The 14,967-nt window shown below is 49.8% G+C and overlaps 4 protein-coding genes across 4 annotated transcripts; 1 reads left to right on the top strand and 3 right to left on the bottom strand.

The window, feature by feature from the left end:
- Positions 1 to 4,091: 4,091 nt before the first annotated feature.
- Positions 4,092 to 7,135, bottom strand: N7484_002603 (uncharacterized protein; the record flags this gene model as incomplete). Its single annotated transcript, XM_057113023.1, has 3 exons — positions 4,092 to 6,445; positions 6,500 to 6,712; positions 6,793 to 7,135. The coding sequence occupies 3 exons, from the start codon at positions 7,133 to 7,135 to the stop codon at positions 4,092 to 4,094; spliced, it is 2,910 nt and encodes a 969-aa protein (XP_056973163.1).
- A 714-nt stretch (positions 7,136 to 7,849) lies between these two features.
- N7484_002602 (uncharacterized protein) lies at positions 7,850 to 9,213 on the bottom strand (the record flags this gene model as incomplete). The annotated part of the gene is made up of 2 exons (XM_057113022.1): positions 7,850 to 8,473; positions 8,533 to 9,213. 2 exons carry the CDS (start codon positions 9,211 to 9,213, stop codon positions 7,850 to 7,852), a joined length of 1,305 nt encoding a protein of 434 aa, XP_056973162.1.
- A 520-nt stretch (positions 9,214 to 9,733) lies between these two features.
- On the top strand, positions 9,734 to 11,475 carry N7484_002601 (translation initiation factor eIF2B subunit gamma; the record flags this gene model as incomplete). Its single annotated transcript, XM_057113021.1, has 2 exons — positions 9,734 to 9,914; positions 9,980 to 11,475. 2 exons carry the CDS (start codon positions 9,734 to 9,736, stop codon positions 11,473 to 11,475), a joined length of 1,677 nt encoding a protein of 558 aa, XP_056973161.1.
- Positions 11,476 to 12,944: 1,469 nt separating this feature from the next.
- Positions 12,945 to 13,451, bottom strand: N7484_002600 (uncharacterized protein; the record flags this gene model as incomplete). The annotated part of the gene is made up of 3 exons (XM_057113020.1): positions 12,945 to 13,073; positions 13,292 to 13,324; positions 13,359 to 13,451. The coding sequence occupies 3 exons, from the start codon at positions 13,449 to 13,451 to the stop codon at positions 12,945 to 12,947; spliced, it is 255 nt and encodes an 84-aa protein (XP_056973160.1).
- Positions 13,452 to 14,967: the final 1,516 nt, after the last annotated feature.

Genomic DNA, 14,967 nt, shown 5'->3' with positions numbered 1-14,967 from the left:
TTGAATTTTGTCCAGCCCTGTTCCACGGTTCCTGAATCCTCGAACGCCTTCCATGTTACACATCACAATCGTCCCACCAAACCCGATACGTTGAGATTTTTTCTTTTAGTTCCTGGATCTCTCCAACCGATCTATCTGTTTCCCACTGTGGAGTCGGTGATTAGACCGCTCAAAGTGCGATTCGAGTCCTGCCCCTACTACCTCTTGTCCCTCCACATTCCAGTCCAACGGGCTGGCTTCCTATTCGTGCACCACCCAGTCTCAGCCCCGCTCGTGCCATCATCAATATTATTGAAGGGCTTCTCTCATGCCTCGTTGCTCACTTGTCGTGCCCGCTTGAGTACGCACAGCACACTGCTGCGAATGATACCAACCTGATCCCGTAGACTCTCCACCTCACCTCACTGTTCGACGGAACTGATACACCGACCAGGGTTGAATCGACTCCGGTTGCTGTAGATGTATGACGAATGATCATCTCTGTGGCTAAACATGCGGAGCCACACCACCCGCGTAAGCAACTCTCTCCTCTCCAGATGGGGGATCGTGCATTCGCCAAGAATTCGGGAACGCCGCTCGGACGGCACTTTCCAAGAGCCGCGCATACTAGCCCACTGGCTGCTGGCCTCCATATCGGGCTTCTTGCATGCATTCCCAGGCCCCCAGGCGTGAGGCTTGGCTTGGACCCTCGACGCCCATAGGAAAAAGTTTCCTGATCAACAGACGCTCCCTAGTGGCCTAGCATAGCTGTCCTGAGTTGATCTTTTCTTTATTTTCTATTTCTTTTTAAAACAAGGAAAATCCCTCCTCCCCGGTTTGTTTCGAATCTACGTTTAGGGTTCTTTTTTTTTTTTTTTTTCTTCTATGATCCTCTATGCATGTGAGCCGCTGTAACTTGGAATCTTGGATTTGGGAGTTTGTCTCCATTTCTGGCAACGCCACGCCATACCGTGAACTATCTGTGTGGTTCGGTATGGGCAAAGGGTCATTGGTTAGGCTTCCGCTCCAGGCTCCAGCTCCAGACCTCAGGCTTCAAGTGTTGTATTCCAAATCAATGATCTACATCGGAACGTCGAGTTGAAACAACGTTGATCTACGGAATTTTCATTCTAAGTTACACTGCACCAGGAGACTTTGTCTTCTCAACGATGCTCCCGAGTGTATGTATCTTAGTACTTTGTCGAACTATTAGCTTTCCACTCGGATTCCTCTCGGAACACAGACCCGGCGGCACTATTGGTATTTTCTTTTTCTGCTGGCGCCGGTCGAGACCCCATTTGTCATTAACCGCTACGGACCGCAGATGTCGGATGTTCGGTTGGGAATCATCTAGTACCTCATTCTGCATGGAATGATTTGCTAAGTATATCATTCCTGCAAAGGTACCATCTCGTGTCTACGCAATATTTCGCAATACTTCGGTCAAGTCTAGACTGGAAGCCGATGCACTTCCAAGTACACTCTCAACATTCCTGCGATAACAGACCCCGGGGTTGTGTACTGCCGCGTGCTGCGTTGGAATGTCTGTGCGCCTACGGAGGCTTGCCAACGTGTCATTGTCGGTATACTTCATCAGGATCGATTTGAGATTCTCGCGTTATCTCAATTTGGTATTTTTATTTTCTTTTCCTGGAATTTGGCATGAATATATCCCGGAAATTTTGTTGAGCTCGCAGCCACTACATGACGAATCCTCTCGCATTGGCTTTATCTGTGCGTTGGGCAACATGCATTGGAATGTGATATTCAAGTTTTCAGACTAGACGACCATATTCGATTCCCAGGGCATGGTCCATGGTGTATGTACTCTGCATAGAAAGGATTGTTTGGGGAAATGCCATGAGGATGTCGGTCAATGTCTTTTTTCGTTTTTTATTTATTATTAATATTTCTTTTCCTGACGTTGAAGCTTGAATTTCCCCCCTTGGATGCATAATTCGAAGCTTCGCGTGGATGCTGTATGCTACATGTCACCCCTCGCTTAAAGTATAGACTTTGCATTGTATGGAGTACAGTAGCATTGGTCTGCAGCAACCGATAGAATGTCCTGAATCGCAGGATTTGCATGGAAATCCCGTTCACTGAAACGTGTATCTGGGAGTCTCAATTGGGGAAAACTCGAGTCGTATGCAGTCAGTTTAGTCGGTGAGTCCCGATGCCATTCCAGCGGTGAAAAGGCGTAATCATGAGCCCCCACATCTGGCAAAACATTCAACTCATGCAAGTGTCTTAATTGATCCTTCTGCATATCCCAAATCATTGTGGGAAACCCTGGTTTATCTTGGGCAGCCTACCAGTCATAGGATATCGTAGTTGTAGTCCTACGGAAATGGGGTTCCATGGATTCAGATGTCCGCCTCCTCATACCGTTACTCCCGCTCTGTAGTGCGCATCATTGGTAACTAACTCGGCCTCTTTGTGTCCAACTACAGCGTCACCGAAATCTGTCTTGATCTACACGGGTTTCATATCCCCACTTTTGAGATCCTCAATAACATGTCCGCTGGACTCCCCGTTGAGCTCTTATGTATGATACTTGACCATGGACACCAATTTACAGATTCTACAGTATGATCAGCCTTCTCTTTTCTTCAAGGTTCGAATAGTCTTATACCACCTAGAACTTGGTGGCCAGACCAAAGCCGAAAAATCTCTGCAGAACCACTGTCTCGGGACAATGGGATTTGTATTTCAGGGTGCTGTCACCGACCCTTTGCCCTGTTTTATCATGGAAATGTTTTCAGACCCCTATCAATAGAAGACCGACTCCCCATGATCAACTGCCTGCAACAAGAACTACCTTATCACTTTATTTGCTACATTTGCAATCCTTTTTGTAGGTATGATGGCTCAGAAGACTGCCCTCCAGGGCTCTTCGCTGTGTCTCAAAATGGAACGTATATGCCCTTTCAGCATTGATAGTTCGATCTTCAGATGTGCGCCAAAGCATTGCGTACGAATTTTGCTTTTTTTTCGCCTTCAGCTTGCCATGAGGAAGTTATCCTATGGTCTGCAATCTGGCATTAGCACGGAGACCATATCTTTCACTCAGGTTCAACGCTACTCTATACCTGGAAGGACCTCGCTTTTTTCAAATGACGCGCATATCTGTAGAGAGCCCCAAGCTTATGCTTGCGCATACGGGAGCTGATCTATGTCATGGGTCATCAGCCATGTCGAATTGACTCTTTTGCAGGTAGGACTCCATTCACCATATGGTTTCCAATGTGAGCATGTCTCAGCTCGATATTTTGCCTACATGCTCTGTAAGGTTCTGATTGTTCATTTCACAGACAGCAACCTTCTCTTACTCTTCGATGTGACCAGTGCACCACGGACTCCCTCGTAGGAATTTGTGAATACAAGAGCGATCTGTCGCGGGGTGCTAACAGTGGGTTAAGCTAGGTGCTGGCCTAACCCCGATGATCCGCAATGGAAGATCCATACCACAGCAGAATTGCGGCCTCACGTCGGATATGGAGTCGAGGACTTTCCTTCGGACTCAAGATTCTCGTTGCGAGGTGGAAGCAAAACACCCAATAGACACACTAACATGGCAAAGTTGCTCAACCATGGACTTTTACAAGTGCACGTAGATGAACTTAAAGGATAGCGTGATTTTGATCAAATTCCACTATTTCCATTCCCACCCAGAACCCAGCCCCATAGATATAAACTCCTATACAAAATGGTATCGAATCTGGATCGTCCGCTCCCGCCGAAAAATAGATAAATAAATCCGTATCCATAGTACACTGACAAGGCAGAATATGAGAAAACAAAAAAAAAAAAAAAAATAGAAATCGTTGAAGACGAAAAGATCGGTGAGAAGTCCATGGCAGAAATATTGCAAACGCCGACCTCTTGATATCCGCGGTGCCTGGACCTGTACATTCTCCTGAGAAGAAAAGAATAAAAGAAAATGAAAATGAGATCCCGGAAACGCAACGTAATGCAGAAATTGGGGGCATCGAGATTAATGCGCGATAATTTTGAGGGGACAATCTGCCCTAGATTTCATAGATATTTCAACTCGGCCAGGAGAGAACTTGACATTTGCCCTGATCTCAAAATCGGCCGTTGCACTGGGATCAATTGCCCATCCCATTGTGCATCATGTTTTGCTGCTGCATTTGTTGAGCCTGCATAGCCGCAGCCTGCTGTGTGGCGCGTTGCTGCTGAGCAGCTTCACGCTCTCGCCGCATGAGGTCCTGGACCCATGCCTTGGCATTCTTTTCCAACCCAGCACCATACTGCTGCGCGATCTGAGGCGGATACTGCGTCGGAGGTCCGTATTGTTGCATGTATCGCTGGGACATTTCATTGCGCAAGTGAAAAAGCCGCTGCTGACAAAGGCGACTGTATCGTGCCGCCATATTGCTCTGCATGTTTGGCATCTGTCCACCATTGGCTTGGGCGGCAGCTAGCATCAACTGTTGCTGCTGCTGCTGCTGCTGTTGCTGGGATGTCATACCCTGTGCCATTCCTTGTTGTGGGCTGCCATGGCCCTGTTGGCCTTGGGGTATTCCACCCTGCTGCTTGACCATTTGCATTTGCTGGAATTGAGCCCGCATGAGCTGTGCTTGGTACGCTTGGTGATTCTGCTGCGAAATGCCCTGCATGTTCTGATGGTTTTGCTGCTGCTGCTGTTGCTGCTGTTGCTGTTGTTGCTGTTGCTGCTGCTGCTGCTGCTGCTGCTGCTGCTGTTGTTGTTGTTGCTGCTGCTGCTGTTGCTTCTGGGCTTGCAACATTTGCTGCTGCTGTTGGTGCGACTGGATATTCTGCTGTGCATGAGCACTGGCCTGCATTTGAGCAATCTGTTGCGGTGTGAATTGATTTGATCCCATGTGCCCCTGCGCTTGTTGCTGAGCAAGAAGCTGCTGCTGTCGTTGCTGGATCATCATTTGTTGTTGTGGAGTCAGACCTTGAGGATTGAGGCCCATTCCATTCATTTGTGGAGTGCCAGAAATATTCTGGCCCATTATCGGAGTCTGTGCTATTGTTGAGTGGTTTGGACTGCCATGACCCATCCGCTGGGTTGGGGTAACGTTGCGCATGATTGGGGTGGCCTGTGACATCGATGGCGTTCCCTGTGTCATCTGGGGAGTTCCATGTCGACTTTGTCCCTGCTGACTTCTGGATGGCACCATTGGATGGCCCATCATGTTCGGGTGCGTGTGCTGCAGGGAAGACGGGGGCCGCGGTGGACTTCCAGACTGTTGAGATGCACTGATGGTCATCGGAACGGCCTGTGTTGTCATAATGTTACCAACTAATGGTGATGAAGTACTGTGTGGAGTTTGATTGCGTACGACGGGAGAGGACTGCTGCCCTTGAGTGACACCATTGGCCTGGGCCAAGGCATGCCGGTTCTGCTGAGCGGCAATCTGTGCTTGTGCCTGCTGTGCTGCAATTTGCTGTCTGCGTGCTTCATCTTTCGCGTGCTCCTCAGCCTGCCGCTGCTCCATGGCTCGGCGTCGATCCCTCTCCTGCTCTTGCTGTTGCCTCTTGGCTAGATCCGACTTCATCTTCAGCTCATATTCATGCTTGGATTTCTCCTCGAGCTGCATGCGGATGGTCTCCAGAGTCTTGAAGCGAGAGAAGCGGGGTTCAAATGCTGACACGCCAACTGTGTCATCAACCGCCACGGCCTTTGAGCCACCTGCAGCCCCAGATGCTGTGGGCTCGAGGCGCTCGTCCATGATGAGCATGAATCTCTCCTCTTCGGCTGCCAGAGCCTCATCTGCGGCAAGTTCGGCAACGGTCCTCTTGCGACGCTTAGGTGACGGTGGAGGGTCGCTGTGAAGCGGGCTTTCCATAAATTTAAGCAACTTTTGGGCTCCCTCAAAGTTCTTAACTGGCTCCAGATAAAGTGGAGGTGCCAATGCCTTCACAATAAGTGCCTCGCATTCGGGAAGATCTTGGGGCTCAATGAGGGTTTTTTGTCTCTTCGCTGGGTGACCACGATCGGTCTGAGGGCCTGCAGTTGCTGGTGATTGGGGCACGACTGATGAGGACTGAGTACGTGACAATTGGCCAGCATTGGATACTTTCAAAGCCTTGGGATCCGGTGTTGTTACAAGCAGAGTCAATTCCGCCTGCAATGCACGAGCAGTAGGGTGGAGGACGGTAGTGAATACTCGAGGTTTGGATGCAGCTGTCTTGTTTCCTGAGTCGTTTCCCTGTCCTTCGGCGTTGGCATTTTCGCCGCTGAGCTCTTTGTCTGGCTGGCCTTTGTCAGCGACTGGGGTTTCGGTCGTTTTTGAATTTTGCATATCGGTGAGCTGGTTCTGTTTCGGATACGGAACATAAGCCGAGGGTGTGATATGCTCGTTGTAGTTATGTAAGGAGAATGGGGTGTTATTCTCGGTGGTTGTAGTCGTAGAAGTCTTTCTAGTTTGCGCCGACACAGACTTGTGGTCAATCACTCGAACAATGAGGCAACCTAAAGAACATAATCAATAAGGGCTCTTCAAGCCATTTATTAGCGGAGACTTGCCTTCATAGAACCGCACATTGGCACGGAGAAGCTCTTCAATCAAATCGTGTGGGATGGTCCCGGCGCGAATATGCTCAATAATGATCTTCATCTCAGAATTGTAAGGGAAACTTCCATCTTGCTGTTCAAATCGGAAATGTGTAGGGTGGAGATGCACGATAAGGGATGGGGGACATTTGCGGTATTTTTTGAGAATGTACGGCGTTGTTTTCACTGAAGGGCAATCGAGGTGATGGTCAGTATTCATAAACCCTGTAAAGCCATTGGATGATGAAACTTAGGCCGGGCCTTACCATATGGCTCGGGGAACCTTTTAGAAGCCCGGTTCTCATTCACGCTTGCAGCTGTCCTTGTTACCGGCCGACCCATGCGCGACTGTTCCCCAGGTTTTTGCGACGGAAGGGCTCGACCCCGGTTCAGGGGGCCCTTTGAAGAATTTGGCATATTGGCTGGTCTATTGATGAGATTGGGACTTGAGCCCATAGGTGTATTACCGGGAAGGCGTTTGTTGGTGGTGGGTGGAGAAGACGAAGGTGGTTGAGGCTTGACCCCATTAACCCCAGGTTGAGAGAAAGGCGGGGGCGGTCGCTTCATTTTCGGGGTATGGGAGGCTGGTTTGGAGATGGCAGTGGCCATAATGGTGGCTCTATTGAGCGCGACCACAGTGAATGAAGCGGAAAAAGTGAATTATCGGGAAACCCAATCGACGTTGGGGAATGAAGCCGGTGATTGAGAAAGAATGGGATTACCGATGCGCGCGAGACATGTGGGGATCGGTCGGTCGGCTCTGGTTACCAACACGGCGAAGTTGGAATAAGAATATTACCGACAGTCCCTGAGGGCTAGACTTAGAGAGCGGAGGCGGCCATCGAATGATGTCGCTGGGAGGGGAAAGTGTCCGAGGAGGCTCTGAGGGCGGAAGTAGTGCAGAGGAGGTGATGATGCCAAGCCGCGGGCGAGACGTGACGATATCATGTGACGTGCGCTTTAGGACTAGTGCGGCTTTTGTTTTGGCTTAGTAGCACAGGAACTCGGTGCCTTAGACAGCACCATTTGCTGCTACTGACTTGCTTGGATTGAATTCTACATGTCTGTTTCCCCAGTGAGAGCAAAGTAATTGCATTATGATAATGACCAACGTAGTTTATTGACACCGTCTCAGTCGTCCTGATCAGGGCAGATCAATGTTTCTGCCAGTATGAATTATAACAAAGCTCGCAAGGAAGTAAAAAATGGACCAGGGGAATCGAAAGCACAATCATCAGGGGGTAGTGAGTCAAAGCGAATATAGACAAAGGAACGAATATCAACATCAACATCATGGGACGGCGACAGGGCATTAGGCCTCGCTTAGTCCAGGCCACGCACTCGGCGTCGCCAGTCATCACCAACGCGAAGAACATCGACCACGTCAATTCGCTTACCAATGCCAGTGGTGCCTTCTTTTTGCCACCATTTCTCTCCTTTGTCAGCAAGGGCAGACTCGTCATCGCTATCGATTAAACCACCACGGCCGCCCTCGTCACCAACCACAACAATGACTTGTCGGACCCAGCCAGAGATGTGCTGAGCCGCATCGCCCTTCTCTCCGGTCAATGATTCCTGTACATAGACAAGATCTGGGGACAGGTGACGGACGAGATGAACATAGCCAGTAGATGTACTGAAGGGCATGATCATGGTTTCCTTTTCGACGAGTGCCTGGGCCTGAGTGTACAGGGTTCTGAAGAAGGATGTCTGGCCCTCGAGGTCATCCTCCTGGTGAGGATCTACTCGGGCCAAGTCACCACCGACCAGTTCACCAGAGGATGCAGCTTCCTCCGTGGCAATATTAGAGTAAGATGAGGCAATTGATTGTGCTGCGCGTGACGAGTTGCCCTGGCCAATGGCATGCTTCAAGCTCGGGGCATAGATCAGAACAAAGATTCGACAGGTGTCATGGTCCACGTGTTCAGGGAGATGAGACAGAATTGACTGGGTGCGCATGGGTTAGTAAATTAAACATTCGATCATGTCCAGGGTGAGTCTCTTACGGCGTGCTCCGAGGCAAAGTCATCAGAGTCAGAGGGAGTGAGAGAAGATACAACAATCACAACCGTCTTCTTCTTTTTGTCGAATGAATGTTGACCAGGCGCTCTGCCAGGTAGCGCGCCACTCATTGTGGGCACCGAGGTATTTGGGTCGTCTCTCTCTTTAGCTCGGGACTGGGCCTCTTCGGACCATCGCGTGTGGTCTTCAAAGTCACCACGGTTTTCTTCACGTATAGATGTGAGTGCACCGCCAACAAACTGACCTGCGGCAGTTACGCCTGCGACAACTTTGCGACTTGCGCCATCGAAGATCTGCTGGGGGCTGGGAGTTCGGCGCAATGCGCCCTGCATGCGAGCCATCAAGCTGGGGTCGTATTGAGCATCACCAGGTGCGGCATCTGTTCCTATGTCTCTTGCATAGCTTCCTGTGCCGTATGCAGGTGGAGGGAAATCACCCCCAATAGCACCAGGGGGTGGTGGGGCGTGGTGGCCTTCTGCGTCGTCAGGGTGATCATCGTCATCCTCATGTCGTTCACTCCAGACCCAGGCAGCAATGCTCACGGCGGCAACTCCAACAGTCAAAGCCAAGGGAATGTAGTAGCCCAGAGCGGTTCGTCGGCCTGTTGAGCTGAAACCGGCGCCAGCTCCGCCGCGACGGCCTCGGCCATCCTGAGGGAAAGACATTGCGATCGCGGGAGTCGTTGTTTAGAGAAGGCGCATTTAGAGAGACAATCGGTGTCGCGAGGCCCACAATTCACATTTCACTCATGCAGGAGAGATGGGGAGGCTGGTGAAGAAGATAGGAGGAAAAGGAAGAGAGATGGGGGAGGGACCTCGACCCTCGGGGCACGGAAACATGTGGCTGGTGAATCTAGTAACCGCGGTGTTTATGCTCTGTTTGCACTGTTTGACCCGATTAAATCTGGAGGCGGGTCGAGGCTGACTCATCAATTGCTATCGGCACGTGATCATGTTTGATTCGGAAAAAAGCAGTCAAAGCGGGCGAGTCATACAATCGCAACACAGCCCTATAGCTTTGGCAGCACAGTGCATAGACGTGGCCAATCTGAGGAGCTTGGAGCAAAATACACTGACCCTTTCTTGAGCTGGCTCATCCTTGTTGAGCAACTTTCCTCCTCATCAGCTCAACAACCCCTCCGACTTCATTTGCCTGCCCCGCGGGGGTTATATGGACTTACTTAAGATGCCACACTCTATCCCTGTGCCCCCAAGTGGGTTTCAGGCTCTCATTTTATGTGGCCCTGGTGCTTCGCTGAACACATTTACTACCAATCCTGAGGAGTATCCAAAATGTCTTATCCCGGTAGGGAACAGAGTTATGCTCTACTTCCCCATGACCTACGCGCTGCGGGCAGGAATCACAGGTATGTCATGATACTTAGATTATCTTTTTACAATGTTTTTGGAGCTCTGTTTTAATTGGCTCTAGATATCACATTGATCACACCTCCCTCCTCTCTCGCTCCAATCCAAGCCGCTTTGCAACAAAACCCGCACCTCACAGCCCTCCCGTCTCCCCGCGTGATCGCCCCAAAAGGGCTTGATATGACAATGGGCACAGCTGAGCTTCTCCGCCTACCCGAAGTCCAGGCCTGTATCAAAACTGATTTTGTTCTTCTGCCCTGCGATCTGGTTTGCGACATCCCTGGTGAATCGCTGATTGAGGCATGGATGGTGTCTCAGGGTGCTCTCGGTGGCAGCACATTGACAGAGGGTAAGAACGCCCACGGCCCAGTCTCATCTGGTCCGGGTGGAGAGAGGGGAGGCCGACGAGGTGGTCTCAGTGTTTTCTATCAGACACAGGGCCGAGAGGAGAGTGTCAAGGGTGAATCTACAGATTTTGTGGCCGTTGCCCCTTTGGATCAGGATAAAAATGAACGACCCGCTCTATCGCACTTGGTGGATGGGCCGGAAGCTGTGCGGTCTAATTTGTCAAAATTAGTGCTCGCGATGCCGATGGACACCCTCAAGGAGAAAATGGAGCAGGACAAAGGCTTCCTCATTCGCCATTCCCTTGTTGAGCAGCATCCGCAGGTGAAGATGCTCACCACCTACCGTGATGCTCATCTCTACATTTTTCCGTACTGGGTGAAGGATTTCGCTCGCCAAGAAAAGCTGGAATCAATCAGCGAGGATCTCTTGGGTTATTGGGCTAAGGCTGGGTGGCAGAAAGGACTTGCGGATAAGCTTGGAATGAAGGAGATCTTCCAGCAAGAGACCCATACCGAGGATGAAAGTGGAAGCCAAGATGGCGAATCTTTGGAGGACGAAATTGATCTTCAAAGCATGAGTACCACCAAGATCGGCTCAAACTTCGATGACTCCCAAGCTCCTATGTTTGCATCCCGTGTTAAGGTCTCCCCTGAGTCTTCAAAGCCCACTGAAGTGCCGCCCATCCTTGCTTATGTGCAACGAGGATCAGCTCCCTTTGTCCGTCGGGTTGACAGCACTTCTATCCTCTTGTCTACATCCCTTCGTCTAGCTAAGCTGGAATCCATCGAGGAGGCCGGTCGTCAGGCATCGCATTTTGCCCACAACCAGAAGATTGCGCACCCGGACGGTGTGGCTCAACGATCTACTGTTACGAAGAGCGACTGTCTACTTGCAGAAAATGTCACAGTGGAGGAGAAGTGTGTCATCAAGGAGTCAGTGATTGGAGCCAATTGTCACATCTCGACAGGTGCCCGATTGACCCGCTGTCTTCTCATGGATGGCGCGGTGGTTGGCCCTCGTGCTGTTCTCACCGGCTGTGTAATTGGAAAGCGAGCGAAGATTGGCCGCGAAGCGCAACTCAAGGATTGTGAGGTCCAGGATGGCAATGTTGTTGAGGACGAGGCCGATGCGAAGAACGAGAAGTTCATGGTATTCGAAGGTATAGATGAGGACGGGGATATGGAGGACTTCGACGACGGAGATGAGTTCTGATATTCTGCATAATCTGACCAACGCCATTCTGTTCCTTATACCGCCATGTCTTGACGAGATAGAAATTATGTCCCTAAAAGTACCAATGACCAAACGAAGTACCTAGCATCAAGTTGAGGCCAATCCCCCGTACCGCTCTGGAGGCAACTACGGAGAACGCGGTAATCCGTCAAGCATCAAAAAATGACCTCAGCCCTGCAGCCCCATAGTCACAATTGAAATTCCCTCCTAAGCAGGATGCAGCCGATGAGCGCACAAATCACCCCCAGATCCTGCAGTCTACAAGATTCCCAACTAGCCCAGATTCAGTCCTCGTCGAACGTGCGCGTGTTGTGTACGTAGAAGCGTATCTAGTGTTACCTGTCTGCAATGTAATCGAGCTGTCGTGAGACTTGACATTCGATGTACCATGTGACTGCCGGATTTGGGGGAAGTACGGATCTTTATCGAGGGACTTGAAACTGTGATTGGGCTAGGTACGTGCTGGTTTCCGGTAGCTCGGATCAAATTCTTGTATGGGGAGGTTAAACAAGTGAATCAGACTCTCGTAGTACGTAGTTCTGCTTTTCTGGTTATTGCTTGGGTGTGTTCCGGTGACTGATCTAGATTGATGGCTAACCCTGGTCGGGGAGGTTGAAATGTATTTTGTCAGCTGATTTCACTGGACACGTCGAGTTTTGACCTGAGGATTTTGGCTATCTGGTTCCTGTTGTGCCACTTGTGTTGGCATCATACATTTTGTTCCAAGGTTGCGATGTCCATGTTCCTAGTCTGATCCAAGTCAATGATGTATCGTGCGTCTTTGTTTCATATTTGCCGGATCCTGAAGATCTATACATTCAAGCCGCAGAACTCTTGTCTATTTGACAAGGTGGGACAGGAGTGGGAATTCCTTCGGATCAACTCGAGACTGGTATGTAGCTCACTCTACCTACACGGAGGACACGGAAAGAACCACATGGGTACTTATTGGTGTCATACTGTGTGCCATCTTTAGTTCACGGAGGAATTGCTGCCTGTCTTTACGGTACCTCAAGGTGGAGTACGTCGCGTGTGAGGGCTGAATAGGTGGGTCAAAGAATATCGGTCGTATGATATCAAACTTGTAGCCGGCCGAATGAGCCTGAGTTGAAATGAGCTGGTTATCGATTTACGAGAAATCAAGGAATTGAAAAAGGCAAAGGAAATTTAGAATGGACAATGGCTTTTTGCTGATCTAGTTTCCCCTTTGTAGGAGATCTATGCAATGAAACACGCTGTAGATCAGGGGCATCCTTTCCAGGGGTATGTTTTCTCTTGTGAAGGCTCCCATTGGACCAAGCGGAGATCAACAAGGATCCGAACATCCTTCATCAAGAGCTTCAAACCGTTCATGTGCCGGGATATCCACAGTGAAAATTTGAGGATTCAGATTCAAGATGTTGGAAACAAATGGCCCTTGCCGATCAAATCAGAGGGTTCGATGGAAATTAATCAGGGTGGAGTTGCGACACGGACATAGTGCAAGGTCCTAGGTCCCGCGACCGGAGCTTGAGGCGCACAACGGCGCCATGATCATCCTTGACCTCCACATTTGTGCTCCCCCGGATGTAAGTCGGCTAGGCTCACGTTCTGTCAAGAAATTTGGAGGTACTTTTGTTTCATTGATAAACTAGGAAATGAGGATCTTTTGAACGTTATCAATTCCGCGGTTGCGACGGAGGTTAAACAAAGCGATCGTGAGAGCCATTTGCCTTGCAATTCTTGCTAGCCACAAGAGGACGGAGGCAATGACATTAGTTCGTTATGGCTGGCTGGATAATGCTAGGTCACTTACGGAGCGGAAAGCTGATTCAACCCAGCTGACAGGCTGAATCAATTGGAACGCCATCGCCTTCACTTACCTCATTGGAAGACCAATCATTGGTCGGGTTGGCGTGCAAGACGTGAGCCACTAGCTGCAGGACCACCGTAGCTCGTTCTCGCGAAGGCGCCATTGATTTCATGATTCACGCAGTAGGCGCCCCCTCTCGAATTCCCCTGGACAGATACTGAAGTACACGGTCCCGGGCTATTAGAGCGGTGCCAGTTCAGATGGAGTAGGAGCTAATGCAGCTAAATTAGAGCAGCGGAGGGGGAATGTTTAAGGATGAGCCAGTCAGGATGAAGGATTGATGAGCCCCGTGGGCCTGCGTTCTTTTGCGCGGCAGGGAAGCCGGATTTCCTGTGCGGTTCAGGGTTGGTGCATGGGATTTTGGGGCAATGTCGATCACGCGGGAAGAAAAGTGCTTTGGAATGCGGATCAACGTGGTTTGTGTGTGGAGACGACAAAATACAAAGAGGGGGTGATTGAGATAAGGATAGCAAGTTCCAAGGTTTGGGTACATCCGTGATCTCGCTTCGAAGCTTCCTGAGATAAGGGTTACATTGATGCCCCCTGTATGTGATCCTTAATTCGGTATCTTCTACTATATCTATATGAGTCTTGCATGAGACCTGCATCCGAACGCCCTACTTGAGACAACGTCATGGTGCGCTAGTTCTCTCACGCGTATAGATAACAGCTACAGTAGAAAACAAACACGTCCCCAAGTTCCTACGAACCGCCACGTTATGACCCCCTCGCACAATGGACAAGTGACTTCAGCCTCATCCGCAATGCATTGTCACCAGATCGAAGAGAGATGATCAGTCCTGAAACTGCTTTCCTCCCGTCCTATTTCTCATTCCCAGTTTTACCGGGTGCGTGGGGGAAAGTTGCAGGCTGTGACAACCCACCGGGAGGATCCATGGAACCAGCTCGCAGGAAAACCCCCGAGTTTGCGGGTATCCACTGAGCTGTCTGAGGGAAGCATTCCCAGAGAGAGGGAGTGTACTCAAGTTTTGTTTTGTTGATTTTCTTTTTGGTGAGATTTCGACGATAACGACGATTCGGTTAATCAGATTATATGGAATCTCCCGCACGTGCGGTGGTACACGGAACGCAATGTCTCGCCGAGCGCGTGTGGATTCGCTGGGGAACCAACCCCCCCGTTCGAGGGATAGCGTTGCACTTAGAGCACAAGCGACACTTGGACCTTTTTTGGGATTTTTATTCTCGAGAGATTAGGGAATTTGTAAATAAACATCCAGTGTAGCCCTGGACGTATAGATCTCAGGCACAAATCGTCGGATTTCTATCCGCAAGGTACCATGTCGCATTATCTCATGTTCTCTGACATGCAAAGCTAAAATGCTCTATGGAGTTAGGGGGCCAATGCTCAAGCCCATTGGTTCCGGATCCCTCCTCCCCCTTAAAAAGGAGATAGAACCATCTTGACATGATTATGTCGGGATTAATTATTCATAATTATGATCAGATTCGAATTGTTCGTATATTATCCTTTCCACCTTTTTAAGTTGATTTGTAAAACAGAAAATAAAAAAAGGAAAAAGGAACGAGAAAAGGTAGATTGTTCCATAGTGAAAAAAAAGCCCCTCCTATTTTCCTCTCTCCCTAATCTTTCTCCGCTC

This window comes from Penicillium longicatenatum, assembly GCF_028827895.1.
Source record: "Penicillium longicatenatum strain IBT 33135 chromosome Unknown contig_2_segment0_segment0, whole genome shotgun sequence".
NCBI classification, from domain to species: Eukaryota; Fungi; Ascomycota; class Eurotiomycetes; order Eurotiales; family Aspergillaceae; genus Penicillium; species Penicillium longicatenatum.
The sequence above is the reverse complement of the archived record's forward strand: the minus strand, read 5'-3'. Positions and strand labels throughout refer to the sequence as shown.